Below are 19,431 nucleotides of genomic sequence, written 5' to 3' on the forward strand. Positions count from 1 at the left end.
TATACATTTTAGGGTTTCTCATATCTTTCAGCCTGATCTGAAAGAATATCAGCTAAATTTCTGTCTTTGGTCCAGATATGAAAACAGTGAATTCCCCAGGTGTGCAAGCATTTGATCTGAAAACCTTTAAAAAGGTTTTAAAGTTAAAACCCTTTAGTTTCCCCATTTAAAACCTCTAGCCATCCCATCAAATTAACACTGCATCATTGTGTACACTATAGTTATTGAAGGAAGGGCAGTAATTTCATCACCTTGCACACTGTCCCGCTGGAACAGGAAGCCTTGACAAATCAGGAAACCATTGCAGGGTCTTTCATGCAGGTGTTTGTAGAAAAATGAATGCTCTTCCAGAGAAGTTTTCTCCCAGGAATTGTCAGTGCAGTGGTGTCTGCATTTCCATCAAGAATAATTTTTATTAATAACTTGTACTCTTACATTTGACTGTGTTCAGTCTATTACAGTGTCAATTCAATTTAGCTGTAGCTGATAAAATACAGATATATCTATCATTATCCTAGTACTCTGTTAGCTTTATTTTTGAATTTGAGTGATTTGTAAAATCTCTTAATCCCAACTCTACAATTAATCTTGCTAGGGACTTTAATCTCAGCTGTCTGAAAAATGGTTCGCAGGACTTGAAAGCTGCAATATGCTAAATCACCTCAAATCAAAGTTAAAATAACTGAAAACTCCATTTCCTCCTTGTAAATCTCATATGTCTGTCAACTGACTGAAAAATTGTTCTCAGCATTGGAAAGCTTAGCTGTTAGAAATCAACTGCTGGACAGCAAAGAGTCTGCTTTTATAAATACAGTGCACAGTGTCTATAGAATCTGGTCTAAATGGCAGTATTAGACATCTCTTCTTTTTTTTAAAATGTAATTGTCATATAACACTAATTTCTGACCACTAAATATCATTATATGGTATCCTGTGGTACAAGATTTTTACCTGTTTCCTAAGTTCAGTCTCATGTAGAAGGGACAGTTCTTTTTATCCTTGCTCTTTACTCATACTTTTTTATACTTATTTTATATGTCACTGGATGTTGAAAACACCTTTACCTGCAGTGTAATTGAAAAACAGCATTTACAAGAGTAAATGAGAAAAAAATAAGTATTCCTTGGTATTTCTAACCAAAAGTGTTAAAATGAGCCTTACAAGGCAGGCCCACAGTTTAACTTGCTTGTGTCACTGTTAACACAATTTACATTTGAAGCTCTCAAATTCAGAATAACCTTATTAAGTAACAGCACCTGCTCAACACTACCTTTTTTGCAACCCAGGTATAGGCAGGGCTTCAGTGTACCTTCTCTTACTTCCCCCCAGCTATTGCCATTGTATAACCAGCCTTCAGAAATGACACTCTCCTTTCACTGAGATCTCTTAGGTTCATTTTCCTCCTCACAGTTCTCACACAACCCCTGTCACATCAGGTTAGCTCACAGTGCAGTGCTGCTCACAGCTTTCATCACCTGCCTCCTGCCCTCCCTATGCTCCTCTTCCTGATCATCTGGGGGTCTCTTGCCAGCTGCATTCCCGCACCACAGCTTCCCCAGGTCCTTTTGCTGTGCCTCCGAGCTCCCTTGTTCTTCTCCTGGCCTTGCTCTGTACAAATTCCCACTGAGATCATCCTGTGGATGATCCGTGAGGATAACTGGAGTGCGTGGGTTTTCCCACTGAGCCAAGACTCCAGATGGCTGCAGGCATAAATCAGATGCACAGGAGTTTTTGAGGGGTAGAAATGGACAATCCTGCCACCAGCAGCCCTCAGCGTCAGCCTGAGTCCTGATCTTCTTGGGGTCTGCACCTACAGTGAAATTCTCTTTGTTCCATAGGTCCCATATCCTCAAGGTAACACTGAACCTACAGGGCAGCAGCCAACGGTAAAGGGCTTGTGACAGGTCTGACCCAGGCATCTCCTTAAGAAACTTGGATACCTCTCTGAATCACAGAGACATGAAGTGGAGGACAGAGGTGCAAGCAGAAATATGTCAGGCTGAGGGAAGGTTCAATAGCTACATTTTATTGTGACTAAAGGCAAAAGTCACTTTTGATAGGAACAATACCATGTAAATCACTGAGATTTCCTTTGAATTCAGCTACCATCTGATAATTCTTCTAGTAACTGCCAAATTGAATTGCCATTTCTTCTGATGAGTAGCATTCTTTTTCAGTCTTCTTTTAATATACTAATTTATATCAGTAGTTTGTACTTTTGATTTGTCTTGTCTAGATTAAGTTGTCCTTATCCAACTAAACTCTTCCTGTGTTCCCTCTCCAAAATGTAGGTGATACATCATTTCTTCCTGTTTACTATAATTATTGAGTACACAAAGCTTTTTAAAAGGTCCTGTAAATGCATCGTATGGGGAATTTCTTCTGCTCCATGGCAGTGGTTTGCATACGGCTTCTTAAATATATTTTCAAAAGAGAAAATTCTACATAATTCTGCCATTTAACGCACATTTTATCGCTACATAGAATGCACATGATCTAAAAATATGTCATAGAATCATAAAATCATAGAAAGTTTTAGCTTGGAAGGGACTTCAAAGATCATCTGGTTCCAAACTCCCTGCCATGGGGCTGGGATACCTCCCACTAGACCAGGTTTCTCAAAACCCCATCCAGCCTGGCCTTCTACTGTAGTGAAATGAGGCAACCAGGTGCCACTAATTGCCAGGGAGTGGGCATGAGCTTGTGTTAAGCCCACCTGTGCCTAATTAGGGTGGGCCCCCACTGCACATGAGCAGGATTAGGGGGCCAATAAAAAGTGAGTCTTGAAGCACAGGCTCAGCTCATGCCTGAGCACACCTGCAGAGAGGTCAGTTGCTTCTCTCAGCACTGCACTACCTTCATTGCGCCACTAGCGCTCATTGCCCTTAGGGTGAGGCTCTGAGGAGTCTCGAACCCACGGCCTCAGGACTGCTCGGGTTGTCTTGTTACTGCGTGCTAGCCGGCTGCGCCACTTAAGCCTAATTAGGCACAGGTGGGCTTGACACAAGCTCATGCCCACTCCCTGGCAATTAGTGGCACCTGGTTGCCTCATTTCACTACATTCCCCATTTCCAGGAATGGAACATCCACAGCCTCCCTGAGCAACTTATTCCAGTACATCACTATCCTCAAAGTAAAGTATTTCTTCCTAATAGGTTATCTAAGTCAGAAGCTGTTTGAAACTGTTCCCCTTCCTGCACTTGTAAAAAATCCCTTCATAGCTTTTTTGCCCCTTCAAGCAATGGAGGCCTACTATAAAGTCTCCCCAGAACCTTTTCTTCTCCTGGCTGAACAACCCCAACTCGCTGTCTCTCTTCACCAGGAGAGATGCTCCAGCCCTCTGATCATCTTCATGGCCCTCCTCTGGATTCACTCCAAGAGCTCCATATCCTTCTTGTGGGCTCCAGAACTGGACATAGTACTCCATACATTGTGTATCAATGTTCTTTCTTGTCCTCTTTTATTACACACATATACACATACAGATGTGAGAACAAGAATTTTGTGTACATGGTTACTGTAGGAAAAGAGCAGATAGACTGACAAAACTATCAGTTTGAGGTCATTCTGCCTAGAACTTCCTATGTAGGGAGCACTTAAATACCCAAATACTATTAAAACTGGGCAAGCAAAAAAGCTGCCCAGGTTTCTTAGAATAAGTTTTAGGACTTAAAATTCCTGCAGCAGCCTGTCCACCTTTCTCACTGACCAGCAGCTGTGTGCCCAGACTGAGCTCTGTGCCTGCCACACCTGCCTCTGCATGAATTCTTTCAGCACATCAGGAGCTCCCTCCTTACAGAAGCAGAATTAGGAAAAGCAGTAACAGACCCAAGTACTGCCCGTCACATAGCAGTAGATGACTTTTTTTCATGGAGAATAAAAATGTTGATGTGTGATAGGCTTGCTCACAGTTAGGTAAGAAAGGTTGGATGGGGTTAAACTAACCATGAAGGAGCACTTGGGTCAGAGAAGGGTGCATGTAGGATGCAAACTATGTAAGGGTTTATTTTAGAAAAAGTTAAATGGCCAGTAAACCTTAAATTTTTTTTTTTTACTCCACAAAGGACTTTATTGCTGGCTTTCCATGTGGAATTACTAATTGTAAGAAAGATTATGCAAATAAAATGCAAATCATTTTATAAAAGCTCATATTGACTCTGTCAGAGAAATCTGACATCTTACAATATTGTTTCTGAATATCCCTAACCTGAGCAGTAACCCATTTCCCTTGTTCTCCCTTGCTTTTCTTTTATTATCTGAAAACTTCGTACAGTTTAGGGTAATTTTCTATTTGCTCTCTCAGGTGCATCAAAGATTATCAAGGACCCTTTTAACTCTTTCTGCTATTAAGTTTGTGTGGAAAATTAATACATTTACTTTGGGGTTATTTAGTATTGCTGTGCTAATTCAATACTTTTTTTCCCAGCAACAGTAACTTTAATGAGACAGTGTCAGTAGTTATTCAGCTTTCTAATTACCATTAATATAGTGAATAGTGAATAAATACTCATATTGCATACTGTTTCAGTTTCAGTATTATTAAAGTTTAACTCACATGGATGTTATTATCTCCTTTTTAAATTTTTGTCACTGTTGGCTAGCTATGCCACAGAAACCCAAAGTATGTTTCATATCAGACTTTTCTGTAGCTGAAGCAAAAGTAATTACAAAGTATTATTTCCTACTATTGCAGATGTCATATTTTCCTGTGCTAAAATAAACTATAGCAATTCTCTCCCAACTAAAATTAGGTGTGAGGAAGTTGATTTTTAGAACTGGCTGAAGGTCATTTCTTGGCATCTACTTCAATCACACTCTCTAATAAGTGAGCATCCTTTGGTCAGTCATTTATTATGTACTTTAGGTGATAATCCATTAAGTATCTCAGTGATTGTTCACATGTATGCTACAAATCTATAGTTGCAAACCAGAGATGGCTCACCCTGTCTCAGCAAGCCATCCCTGGTGCTGGGCATAGATAAAATGAAGTGCACTCTCTAAGAAATTTAAGGATACTCATTAATATAAAAGCTATTGCATGAACATTGTGTCACTCAGAGCTATAGATATTTTTATAGATATTTTGGTTGATTTATATTGTTTTTCTAATATGACTAAAGAGTATAGGCCTGATCTTTGTTTTATTATTCTCTACTGAAGCAGACAAATCTATTGCTCATAAAGTCTGACAAACTGAGATGGGGACTACTTACTCCTGCCTGAGCTCTATGAACATCATTATAAAGGGCATCGTATTTTTTAATATATAAATAACCTTTTCTGTATGCAGTACAACTTCTTCCATTTCACGTAGTGCCACCACAGTTTTATTAAAACAACTCCAGGGGGATATTCGAGGAATACAGAAGTTTCATCTCAGGCAGGCATGCAGGATTGCACCCTTGTAAGAAATGAAAGAGCTTGAAAGGAACTTGCCAGAAGTGCAGGAATGAGAGCCCTGGGATCTCAGCTCTGCTTCCAGTGTTGGTGTAGAAAAAAGGGGTTGTTTTTGTTTATTCTCCTGTTGAATCTGAGAATTTTCATCTCTCCCTATACAGTCATCTGGCTTCAGTGGGAGGAATGTGCAGCAGGAGGTGAGGGTTTGAACCCAAAGAGGCTGGATGTGGCAATCCCTGAGGGCACCTTGTTTTGCTAATAAGCAAAACTGAAGAATCACTTCTTCCTCCTGACATCTTTTTGAAGAGAATTACAACTGAATTTGGTGCAGTCTGAAAGTGCATGAGATGTGTTTGTAGGACCAGCTCTTTCAGAGCTGCAGTGCCTTTAGATGTCTGAGTGCATCTCACAGTGAAGGTTAAAGAAGTCACACACATGGATGCTAATGCTTCTGTGGCTGCTTAGGTTTAGATCTAACATAGGAACAGTCTGTGTGAAAGAGAGGTAGTGAGTGATTTTAAGACTACTTCATGCTGGAAAGCTGCTGTTCAAAACCACTCTGAGATCCAGGAGTGATATATCTTGCTTACAAGCAGTTGCCTCCAATCACTCAACTGAAATCCATCTTAATTCACTCTTTTCAGGCTTTATAAACAGTCTTTTTTCAGTCCTCAGATTTATTCACTGAACAACCAGCCATGGCTTTACATGTCCATCTTTTAGGTTGTAATAGTTTTCTCTCCCACTTTAGAATAGATAACCTCATTTTCTTACTAGAGACTATAGAAAGGGTTTTTTAAATTTGTTTAATTCTGGTTTACAGTATTCAGAAGGTTTTGGCATTCAGTGGTACATAAATAGTTGAGTTTATTATTGTTTACTTTCAAAACTGATTGAATATAAATTCCTTATCATTACCTTTCAAAGCTTGTTAATAGTACTGTTATGGTCATCAGAAAGCAGTAGCATTTTTTTCCTATTTCCTGTAATTTGCATTTTTTCTGGCCTGCACTTTTATTCAACAAAAATGAGATACCCTCTTTAAACTGCAGAATCAAAGAGAGTAAATCCATAGAGGACACTTATCATTAAAAAAAAAAAAAAAAGACAAATTACTCCTCTACTATTCAATTATTCAATTGTCTGAGGATAACTTCTCTATACCTACACACTCCCTTGAGCCCCTGCATGGGATTGTTTAGGTGTTTCCATTAGGGGATAAAGAGAATTAGAGTACATCGTTTACAGCAACCATTTAAGTGACATCAAAGGTAAAAATATGACCATAATAAAGAAAACTTAGTTCCCCTGGAATGGTATTATTACTTGGTTTCTCTCTACACATATAATAGAAACGACCTTGCATAACTTTAAAATGTGGGTATGGTAAACAGAACATCCAGAAAGTTACTTGTCAGTATTTCCCACATTAGCTGCAGTTTGAGGCAAGGCTTGGATGAGGAAAGCAGTCTGTCATCCCAGTTGTACTGGGTGCTGCTTTGGAATCAGAGCACCACTGCCTGCCATCACCACTCTACAGTTCCCAGTGAATTAACACTGTCATTAATACAGCTTGAAAAAATGAAATTTTTCTTGCCATGAAAATGACTCCATGCATTTTGAAGTGCACTTGGCATGCTTGGTGAGTTGGTGACATATTTGTCAGTGATAAGCAGCAAGCCTTATCTTGGGAGTCAGCGCTTTCCTGTGTTCCTTAAGTTTAAGATGTGCTCATAGTGAAAAAATGCAACATTTCAGGTCTTGGTATTTGATAAAAATAGCCTTCTAGCTACAAGCAGGTTTACTTCCACTTATCCACCAGATAGCCTAGCGTGGCACTGGAGTGTTGAACAGTTCATAGAAGACATGAACTGCTGCCTTCATCCCAGTGTCTCTCTGAATCCTCCCAAATTCCCAGTTCTGCTTCAGTGCCTCAAAAGCAGCCAAGTCATGAGAACATGTGGCAATGTCTCTGTTTCCTCAGCTGATTCTAAACCAGTCACATGTTAAAATACAGGCTCAAATCGGTGGCCGTCTTTTGAGCAGGTTACAAGCTCAGACTGACACATCTATAAATGATTTAGAGGATGTAATTTAATCTGAGCAGTGGATTCAGTGTGTTTCCTCAACATTTGGTGAGACCACATATAACTTACTACTCGATGTATTCAGATACCACTGAATCAAGTCCTCAAATTTTTCATCATGGAAGCACAGGAAAGCATCTTTATTCAGGAAGATGTATTAAGCAGAAATCTTATTCCAACCATGTACTGAGAAGTAAGCATGCAATAATTAAAATTAAGCAGGAGCTGAAGTGTTTTCCTGAGTCATAAGGCATCCTTTTAGGAAGCATTCCCTGATTCACATCTCAAGTATACGAGAGCCTGAAGTTCATCTATCCAGAGACTTTATGAGCACTGACCAGCAGTTCACAGGATGCTTCTCCAGTCTGTCTCAATTTATGGACACTTTTGGCTTGTAGTTTATCACTTTTGTGTATTTGTAACCTTCCTTGTTCAAAATAGCTTCCATTTGTGGGCAAACATTTTCTCACTAAATTCAATTTTCCTCATCTTCGTCAGTAGATGATGCTGAACGTGCTTGGAGTTCTAATAAAGGGAAAAAAAAAAAAAAAAAAGAAAAGCTAGATCATCTGGATATAGTGTTCAGTTATTGGATTTAATATTGTGCCAAAAATATTTTAAATTCTCATTAAAGTCCTGGAAGTGAAGCACTTATGCTGGAAAACAATAAGCAAAAACACAAATTTAGGGAGAAAAAAAGGAAAGAACCTACAAATACATAGGGTATGGAGTAACAAGCTATTAACTTACCCTATTAATCGGCAATACCTTTAGACATAGATGCATTTAAAGACTGATGAACTTGCTTTCTTGAGATAGTTGTTACAGAACTGACTGGGCTTCAAAAGTACTTTCCCGAATTTATGTGGGAAAATACTTATGAGGAAAAGTATTTCTTGTTGAATGCAGTGTTTTAATTCCAGAAATCTACTACCTTTTTTTTTTCATTATTTTGTCAAATCTGCTTGATTTAATCAACAAGGGTGGAATTGTTTAGGATTTCTTTTTAATAGAAGTAAACCAGGTACCATTTTACATCACTTGTATCCTCCCTTCCGCTTACTGATCAGTGGCCTGATCTGAATCCCACTGAAATCACTGGGATTTCTGATACTGAATAAAATCAGAAAAGGAGCATGCCCATCATCACTTTTTATCGCTCTGAAGAAGCAGGTTTATCTGTGTGGTAGAGCAGGGACAGGTCCACAAGGTCCCAGTCATTAGCCCTGTCCAATTCTGGTGAAAGGCTCAGCTTTCTTAAACTGGGGTGAGCTTTGCCTGCTGTTGTCTCCTGCCTCACCATCCCTTCTGTTGGCAGGGTTACTGCTGATGACCATGAAAATGTACACCTTCATCTTAGATGTCATTGAAATCATCTGGCTTGACTTGCCATTTGGGTAGAAATGATGGAGAAATTAGTCCTTGACAGAGAGGCCCAAGAGATAGTTTTTTGCATTGTCCCTTCTTATCTGGTAGCCACAGAATTCATTCTGAACTGTGAAGAGGACTTTCATAGCTGAGCTTTTCACAGGAGACCTGTATCAGAAGCACATAGAATGATAGAATCAAAGAATTGGCTGGGTTGGAAGGGACCTCAGAGATCATCGAGTCCAACCCTTGAACCACCGTTGCGGTTGCTAGACCATGGCACTGAGTGCCACATCCAGTCTCTTTTTAAATATCCCCAGGGACGGAGAATCCACTACTTCCCTGGGCAGCCCATTCCAATGCCTGATCACATCACTCTAGGCTAAAGGAAATTATTTGTTACAATTGAGATCACCTAGGAGAAAATACAAAATGAATACAGAAATCCTCAAAATCAACCCAAAAACCCAGGTGTTTTTAAGCAATCCTGATTCAACTATAACTTTAAATTTGGAAAGAAAAGCATCTGATTTGAGCAGCATTTCTCACAATAGTTCACTTTTCTTTTTCTAGGAGTTACTGATATGATGCCTCCGCTGGTTTTTTTTCCAGCTTGTCATGTCAGATGGTGAACATATTAAGACAGTGGAAAAATCTGTCTTCTTCCTCTCTCCAAAGTGTGAAATAGCTGTGGTGCTGAGTTACAAATGTTGTCCAGATCAGGAGCTGGAATAGCTTTTTTTGGCCCCATTCAAAAATAATGAGATCAGTGAAAGCAAGGCAAGAGAAAGATGGGTGAAGGGAAGGTGTGGAAGAGGCAGACTTTATTTTCTTATAAGCATCCCTATCTTGCCCAATCCTCAACTGAGAGTGGAAGAGCAATGTCATTTCAACCAGGAAAGCAGAATGTCAGTTTGTATAATTTTTTAGTTACTTAATTATTGTGTAATTATTGGCTTGCAGACTCATACTTAGACATGCTGTCTTTTCTAGGTAACGTTTCGGACAAGAATCTACCACTGTAACATTAACAGCCAAGGCGTCATCTGCCTGGACATTTTAAAAGACAACTGGAGCCCAGCATTAACCATTTCTAAAGTTCTCCTCTCCATCTGCTCCCTCCTCACAGACTGCAACCCGGGTAAGATGAATTAACTTTAACATTCTCATTCATTTGGTTAATATTCAGTCAGCTGCTGGGATGTGATTGCTGTGCTGTTTTAATGCTACCTGCTATAAAAGGACTAAAATGTAAATTCTAAACACCATCCATTTAGATTAGGATGTAGTATAGAAAGAAAGCACAGTTTCAGGAGCTCAAGTGCATTTTTTAGTACTTGAGGGTAAAAATATTTCAATTTAAGAAGAATAATCAGTAGGAAATATTTTGTAGTAGGCCCTAGTTTGTATATTACTACTAGGATATTAGTTCCAAGAAATATTCATGAGTTAATAAATATTGAAAGGGAAAGCTTTCTTTTAAATATGCTGATAATTTGGTCTCCGAAAGAATATTAATAGTACTGACAATGATAGATGTCTAACACAGATTCTACAAATAATGAAAATTAATTTAAATGGGGTTTATTCAATATCCTGGGCAGCCAGTATGACTATTCAAGGCAAGCTGTCATTCTTATTAACTAGCATAGCACTTAACCTCTTCCCTCAGCTCTTTTAGATTTGTTTTCTGCCATTGACCACTAGATCTGTAATTTCCTCTTTCCTTTACCCTATTTACCAATGAATGATTCTGACTGTAGCCTTGGAAAATCAGTATATAGAAATTATTTAAGTATCATTAAACTAAAGTTAACTCATCTGTTTGCATGCTGTGAGGCTTGTTGCTGGTTTATATTTTACTGAACACTTCTTTTTTTACTTTGCCATCTAGTTTTTAAACCTTTAGGTTTCCTGTTTTTAAACTTTTCTCCTCAGCCAAATAGCTAAAAATTGCCTTGCAGAGGGCAGAATGTGAGATTTTTGTGTAATCAAGGGCTGAGTCAAAGGCTGTAACAGAAGACAGAATTCTTTCCAAGCTCAAAATAAGGTGAAAGTGGGCAAAATACAATAGAACGTTTTCATTTTCATGAGGGTTTGTTACTGTATATAGCATTACAACCTGTGGGATTCCTTCCAGCTAAGAGCTGGAGTGGTAAAGGAGCCCTGTGTTACCGTTTCAGGCACATTTATTTCAGGTTGTGTTGGATGATACCTGTTTCTGTCCTTGAAAGATTGACTTCTGGCATTGTCTACCCCAAAATAAGCAGAGGTGACCGTAGGCAGTCAGGTAGATGGATGACAGAAGTGTGAAGAAAAGCGACTGAATAATTGCTCATGTATTTTAGAAACCAGGTAAAGAACTGTAGACACTGCAAAGCTGTATTGGGATTGAGAAACTGGTGCTAAGTTCTTACTCATTTGTGGTCACATCTCTTTGGAGGGATGCAGTCAGCTCTAAAGCTGGCCGCTTTCCAGCAGTGAGTTGAAATTTAGAAATTTACTGCCATCTCAATCTTTTTCTTTCACTTAGGCTATTTTACAGATGCTGTCTGAACAACAGTTTTAGCTGACCAGGTGTTTAAGAGGAACACAGTTACCCATGTCACATTGCTGTATGCAACCAGTTAACACACTAAAAATGGGAAGTTATTGTTCCCTTCAGTTTCTGTGGGTTGGCAGCCGTAAGCATTGTCACAGCCATAGGAAAAAAATATAAAATTTATGACACTTGATTTTCAATAGTTTTCTTTAATTTCGAAGTGATTTTGGATTCTCTGACTGCTTCATCTTAAAATCTTCCTGTAATTTTTTGAGGAAATAGTGTAATTTCTTCATTTTTATTGTGAACTTCACTGTTGCGAGGAGCTGGTAGCTGTGAGCTGCCGAGTTATTTTTGCCTTCCTTTGGAATTGCCCCTTTTTATAAGAAGTGAACTTTGAATGTTAATGATGTACAACAGAAGGCTTGCTCTCTGTTTTTTCAGTGTATTGCCTAATGTGCTGCAGCTTGTTCTGGTTGTACTGCTTGTGTGATTAATTTTTATGAAATATTATCATTAACATATTATGGGTTCTATGGCATCCAGATTGAACTTGGTAGGTAGGAGGGGAAGAGACAAAGAGAGGGAGAGGGAGATGGGTAGAGAGGTGGGTAGAGATTTATCTGATACTGAGATACCCATCACTGAGATACATCACATATATATGTACATATTTAGAAGCCGAAAGGTATATGTATGTATTTTCCTCTGTATCATCTGGGAGTAATTTTCTAATCCCTCAGTCCTCTCTTCATCTAACTAGTCTGCCTCTTTCTAAAGGCAGACACCCAACAGGGGTCTCGATTTGATAAGCAACTTTGAACTCTTTGTTCACTATTCATCAGCCAGAAGCAATCAGGTCAAATGGAAAGGCAACACTGAATCTGCCACAAACATAAACACTTGGGATGGTCAAGTTTTCCACTCCCAGCCTCTCTGAAGAGAAGAATCAAGTATCAGTTACCCCCTAGTCTTACATTTATGCAAATCTTCATTAGAACAACAAATAGGAGTAAGAATGGCAGCTAATTAACCCTCAGTCATACACAGTGATTAAACGGAGCTGGAGCACAGCTGCAGCTCCATTGGCAAGCGCTGCTATTCTTCTCCAGCAGGCTGAGCAAATGAAAAGAGGTATTTGCTCCTGCCACTCCTGTCATTCACACAGTAATCTACAAAAGCCATGGAGAGAGTCTGTTTCCTCCCCAGTTATACATCACCGCCCTTTGTTCCCTATCACTCCAGGCAGGAGCGAGTTTGTCCTTTTTAAACAACTAATATAATCCTTTACTCATAAGCTGCCTCAGACCCTTCAGTCTTGATTATTATTAATTGTCTCTATTTTGCTTGGCAGTATCAACCAGTAAACTGTGTTAATGAAATGTCTGAATTTTGTAACAGCTGGCTGACTTTTTTTCCTGGGGGGGAAGGGGTGCCGTAGGGTTTGTGTATGAGTTAACATGTGTGAATTAGCTGGGACTGTAAGTGAGCCAACTGGAATGGTATCAGAGAGATGGGAGCACTAGCAATCAATCTGAGGATTTGTACTTTCCTTAAAGGTGGTACTCTGGGGCACAGCACCCATCTCTTCCCACCAAGCAGGACCCAAATCCTGTAAATATTTTGGCATCTCCGTGAGCATTTTTGCAGGGCTCTGTGAAACCTGAATGATAGATCATCTGTATGACGAATGATAGGTTTGTCTGTAGGAAACCAAGTATGTGAGTAAGTGCTCAAAGGCTCTGTGCTTGTGTGTTGAAAAAATTCCCTTTGAGTGCTAGCTGCTAGGGCTTGCCTTCGAGGGTAGTTCCAGAGTTACTCCATGTGTGGATGCTCCCCTCTTTGAAAATTTATTAAGTTAAGTCACAGAAAAACATCTGTCTTGGAGTAAAAGTCAACTTATTTTAAGTATTCAAGCAGAGCCTGGACAGTGTAAATTCCCACACTGCCTTAATCCAAAGGAGCTCTCAAGTGTGGATGGCCCCTGAGGTTTTGCATTTTTATTGAGCTTGAAGTATGAAAACAAATCAGTTATTTTTATATTTAGAGTGCTGGTGATGCTGCTCTGGGTTCAAATCTTCACTTTTCTCAGTTGGTTCATTGGCTCCTCAGCCCTGCCAGAGGTTCTCAAGCCCCCAAAACATTCCTCATTGCAAATGCCTCAGAGACAATAAATTTAAACACCAACACGACTGCACTGCAACTTTTTTCCTCACGTGACCTCCTTCTTCACATATTCAAGGTTTGAACTTGGCTGGCCTGATTATCCCTGGACCGCCTAACATCAAATCACATCTGCTTTAAAACACACAGCAAAGCCTTGATCAGGACATTGGATCAAAGCCTGCTACATCTCCTTCACAACAGCCTCTTCCCTTTTGGTGTCATCCTCCTCCTCTGTCTCCTTACCCACACTTTTTACCCACATATAAGTTCCACAGTAAGTGGGGATTTTATCCCTCAATTGACATTCCCAAACCAAACGCTCAGTGCTGCTTTTGTTCCCTCTTCCCCATACTGCCATCTCTGTCCAGCCACAGGCTCCTGCCGTGGGGATGTGCAGGGCAAAGGATAAGAGGGGGCAGCATGAGATTGAGAGCATCCACCGTGTTGTTTTCCCACGAACATGCCAAATTAATAATAAAAAGCATTCATTTTACGTAAGAAAATGAGTGGCAAAATAAGGAAAATACTAATTGGTGTAGGGTAAGGAAATTAACAAAAGGGCTTGTGACCTCTTGGAATGGAGTTTCTGTGACCAGATGTATTTAAGAAAAACACAACAGGTTTCATGTTTCAAACAAGAACATGAACACATGGCTGAACGCTTGGCTGCCACCTTGAACCAAAAAAAAATCTGCTGACAGGCTCTGCAGAGCCTTCCTTGCTTTGCTTTCTAGAAACCTCTGCCTGATTTCTAGCCTTAACCTACTCATGGTAATTTTATACCTACTTGTTTTTAAACAACTCTCATCCTATCGCTTAAGTGACAGTTTTCCTCTTTTTCATTCCCATAGAGAACCATCCTCCTTCCTTCTGGTTTTTATTTGCTGCACACTCACCAGGCCTGTGTCCATCATTCCCTTACTTGTCTTCCCAGCCTTCTCCTGCCCCTCCATTGGGCTGCAGTCATCTGTCCTCAATGTGCCTGACCCATGTGGAGTTCAGCAGGGCACGAGGCACAGCTAGACAGACCAACCCACTCATCATCACCTTCACCCTGGTTGAAATTTTTACTGCTCCCTGTTGGATGTCCCTGTCTTACTGGCAGCACTGTCAAAGGTTATTTCTTTCTTAGCCGTGTCATTTTCACTGTTAGTCTGCTTTCTAACCCAATTTAGTGAAATAAGTGAGAAAGGAAAAGCGGAAGAAACAAACAAACAAATGAGCAAACAAAAAAAAAAAGGGAAAGAGAAAGGGAAGAGGAAAAAAGGAAAGGGAAGAGGAAAAAGAAAAGGGGAAAAGGGAAAGGGAAATGGAAAGGGGAAGAAACAAAAAAAAAGAAAAAGGGAAAGAGAAAAGAAAAAGGGAAGAGGAAAAAAGGAAAGGGAAGAGGAAAAAGAGAAGGTAAAGGGAAGAAGAAAAGGGGAAGGGGAGGGGGAAGGGAAAAGGGAAGAAACAAAAAAAAAAGAAAAAGGGAAAGAGGGAAGAGGAAAAAAGGAAAGGGAAGAGGAAAAAGAAAAAGGAAAGGGAAGAAAAAAAGGGAAAAGGAAATGGGAAGGGAGCAGAAACACAAAAAAGCTTTTGCTGGAAAGGGACATTAACCTCTGGCAAAGGAAATGCACAAACAACTGAGATCAATTTACCTCTTCCCCTGGGTCAGCACTGGCCAGGTTAGGTGCACTGACTCTGCTCTCAGATTCACATTATATTAACAGTGTAAAGCTGGTTGTCTCTCATTATCCTTTAAAACCACTAGAAAGTGTGAGACAGTTTTGTGCAATGTTACATGTAAAATTTGCTATAAGTGTAGTTTGATATTGAAGTGTACATGTCCTCACAGTAAATGCACTTTTAAGAGTGGCTAAATTGGACAGATACCACTACATTATTTTGATGTGAGTCCCATCAATTTTTACATAAGTTGCAATTGCTCAGCGCATCTGAAAAGTAGACTGCTTATAATAAAAAAAAATTTGCAACACATATTGTGGTTCTCAAATATTACATGCCTCAGTTAGAAGTATGTTTGCAAGTGTTTTACAGGTGCTGCCATGAATCATGAATTTACTAGGTGGTTTCATACTTTGTTAACTTACATTAAGCAGCATGGCTGTGCATTTTAGCAACTTAAATTTAGCTAAGCATAGATAAACAAATTCAAACAAGATTCTAAGGTTATGGAGATCTTTACCAGTCTCACAAGGGACATGAGACATGCTTTCAAGTTTTCTGTAGATGAGTCATGCTTATGTTTTGCCTTTATCTTTCCCAGAAATTTTGTTGTTTTCTTCAAGAGTAGGTGCAACCAGCAATTTTGGATAACATCCTATTGTTGTTTTTCTCTTGCAATTACAAGTTATCCGTGTGGTTTGGCACGATTTAGGTTTGCCTAAGTTTTCTGCCAAAAAAATACTAACACCTTGCACCTGCATGATGGTGTTGATACTTAGGAAACTTTAGAGATGGGATGCGGTTATTACAATATTGTTTTTTTCTTTGTTTGTTTTTTCCTGTTATTTTTCTAAAGATTTTTAAGAGTCTGTACTCTTACTGCTGAGAGTATAAAATCCCAGTTCTGTCATCCTTTGCAGAAAAGGATTCAATAGTGTAATTTAATGCATATCTTTGATCCTCAATGGGATCTGAAACAGCACTTTGGGGAGTGACTTTTCAGCTTACGCATAAAAGCCCTAAAAGCCTGAAAGCTATTTGCCCTTCTACAAAGCTGCTGGAATTGCTGCTGTCTCTTTCCAGGACCGTTGCAAAACAGGAGTAGGTGGGGAGATTTAAGTCTGGCAACATGCAAGGAGAAGAATTGAATTAGAGTACTTTCTCTTTCTCAGCCATTTCCCTTTCAGCCAGCAGTGTACACTTCCAGAGGGAAGTCAGTATCCTGCTGCAATGCCACTGCCACATCCCTCAGCAGGTTTGACTTCAGCAGACTTTCCCAAATCTCACTGTTGGGATCACTGTGGCCAGGGTACACACCAGAACAGGCTGCTTAGGGAAGCTGATGAGTCCCCAGCTCTGGATATATTTAAAAGATGTGTAGATGTGATGCTTAGGGGCATGGTTTAGTAGTGGGCTTGGCAGAACTGGGTTAACAGCTGGCTTGATGATCCAGACTGGACTTCTTCATTCAGAACTATACTGTGGTTCTGTATCTGCATGCCTAGCAGGAGGCCCCATAGTACAGGCACAAGTGCAGCATGGATACTTCCAGTATTTGGAAAGTTTTGAGTGCCTCCACATTTGTGTTGTTAGTAGTTGGGAAACTTAAACTTAATCCTAATGTTTGTAGCAATTCCTTCATCCCTTCCAATTTGCATAAGGTATTGACAGGTAAATACAAGCCAGTAAGCAGGTCCCTTGCCATGCTGTGAGGAGCTCGGGCCCCCTGCACTGCTCTTGAAATTCTCTGCTGCAGATCTCAGGCATGGAGAAGTAGGTTCATTTAAATCCTCTCAGGAAAAGCCATCTCCTTCTGGGAGCTGCTGTGAGGCTGCCAGCCTTCGACATGACACCCACTGACACCCTTCCTTCTCCTGACTCTGCACTGGAATGATCATCTTGGGTGCAGGGGCATTCATTTCCAAAATCAGCACAGCCACTTGCAAAGCGAGTCTCTGTCACCACAGTAGGTTCGACAGGAATACTTCTGGTTTTTTTCAGCCATTACCAGCTTTTAATACACTAATAGATGCCCATTGTATCCAGAAAATCTATTTTCAGAATTAATGAGAGATTTGAAAGCACTAGCCTGTCCAAAAAAAAAAAAAAAGTTTAAAAATAAGTCTAAGGCAGCTTAATAAAGGAAAATGTAATATAGCTGTAAAAATAAAATCTGTTCCACACTGGAGCATTTGGCTCCAAGTGAGGATTTGGCTGACTTGTGACTACAGCTCTGCTGTTTGGCTTCCATGTTCAAACTCTGAAATAGCTTCCCAGCCCCATGTAATGAACAACAGCTCCTTGCCCCTCTCCACTCAGCAGACTGGATGTATCTTTTTTTCCTCTGTTCTCCTAAATATGTTGATCCAGCATGAAGAATGTATGATGTTTCTGCTCATCTGGTGCTTCTCCATAGCAGAGGCTGCTTTCTGTCTGTGTTTGTCTTGTCAGATGTTCCTTCTGCAATTTTTTTAGACTTCCCAATTTTCACTCCTTCTTTTCCTCTCACCCTCGGTTGGGAAGTCAATTCAGAAACTCAGGATGACAGCAAGTTCAAGGGATGAGATGCTTCTCAATTTCCTCATTCTTCTAATTTTTTTTCCTTAAAGCCATAATCTTTACATATTGCTGCTAAGAAAAAATGTTGCTTCAGAATACAATCTGATTTTTTTTCTTTCCCATTTAGCAGCTTAACAGATTCGTTCAGTTTATCAGAAAGTAATCCTTGTCTTGCCTGTGCCCAAGCATATTCTGTGCTCGTGTGTAATGATTTTTTTTCTTTTAATGCATTTTTCTCAAGATATATAGAAAACTCCTTCTGTATTAATCCAGAATAACTTTGAGTAAGTTGTCAAATGTGATGGAATATTCTGAAAATTTTTTGAAGTATTTAGAGGCTGGCAAAAAAGTGTTTAATTTGTCCAGTTTTATGAAGCTGGTTAGACCCTGCTACTTTGATCCTTCCCTGGCACCCACAGGCTACCAGGTGCACTGCCACAGCACAGTGCTATCAAATACACAACAAAATAATCTCATTTTGCCATATATCCTTTTTGTAAGCAGTAGAGGGTCATGTAAACAATGAAATTGTTCTGTTGACTGAGATTATTTATATTCTTCAGCTTGGAGCTATTTTTCCCTTTTCTTCAGAGTTTGTGTACTGTGTTCTGTCAGGAAAGGGCAGGTATCTGGGCTGTTACAGCATAATGGGAAATCACTTTGTACCTGGAGCAGGAAAATAACTCTGTGCCTTGTCACTCAAGCGTGGCAACAAGTAAGAGATGTTAAACAAAAGTTCAAGTGGTGAGGAATCAATTCATCTAGTGAAGTTTTTTGGGTTTGTTGCAACATAACCTTTCTGTCCATTTTAAAATCTCTGCCTTGTGTCATCTCCAGATGAAATGAGCTCACTCTTGCTTACCAAATACAAAATGTAAAGCATGGCTGCTCTGCTGTCTTGGTTCTGATGGACTGGGAGCAGAGTGGATGGGTGGTTTTCATGTAGGCCATCATAATAGGTTGTCCTAAAGGACCACAAAAGGAAAATGCAGCATAAAACTTTTTGTAAATGCAAAATAACAATTCCAAAGGTGGGATTTGCCTTGGCAAAAACCCATCATCATCAGCCTCACTCAGAACAGTCCCATTGATTGCAGCAAAGTTCTTTTTGCCAGAAAGTATTATTTTTAAATACTGTATGTTCACCTGCCCATTCTGCAGAACCTGCTATATATTTATATTTATCAAAGTAATAGGTACATACTTGGACTCATGGTATCAAATATTCTAGAGCTGTTATTTACAAATTCTTGACAGTCTTGCCAGTGGTCTCTCCATTCCTTTTAAAAGATACTGTACTTAACTATCTGTACTACAGTACCTATGCAATACAAACTGCTATTCCATAGGTTGAATCCCAGTTTCTCCTATTTTGAGCTGGACACACAGTACCAATATGTTAAAGGAATTTAGGCACTTAAAGACACTGGCAGAGTTTTCAGTACTTCCTGTGGAATTTAGGCATTCAGAAGTGCCACTAAGAGTCTGTACTGCCAGGAAGAGACTGTATACATCTGATCTTTAAATATTTGCAGGCACCATGTACATGTATATGTGTTAAGCTCTGTGGATGTGACTTACAAATACGAAATTAAGCGTATATAAATGCAAGCAATGCAGCAGCACATTATGAAAATTACACGT

General features: G+C 39.7%; 1 protein-coding gene across 3 annotated transcripts in view; it reads left to right on the forward strand.

Annotated features, from left to right (window-relative positions):
* Positions 1 to 19,431, forward strand: part of LOC103538041 (ubiquitin-conjugating enzyme E2 E2) — a 217,764-nt gene that overhangs the window by 181,545 nt on the left and 16,788 nt on the right. For all 3 annotated transcript variants that reach the window (XM_030445064.1, XM_030445063.1, XM_030445065.1), the window contains exon 5: positions 9,846 to 9,993. In XM_030445064.1, the coding sequence (XP_030300924.1) occupies positions 9,846 to 9,993 (148 nt within the window). The remainder of the gene's footprint in view (positions 1 to 9,845; positions 9,994 to 19,431) is intronic.

This window comes from Calypte anna, chromosome 2 (genome assembly GCF_003957555.1).
Source record: "Calypte anna isolate BGI_N300 chromosome 2, bCalAnn1_v1.p, whole genome shotgun sequence".
Taxonomy (NCBI): domain Eukaryota; kingdom Metazoa; phylum Chordata; class Aves; order Apodiformes; family Trochilidae; genus Calypte; species Calypte anna.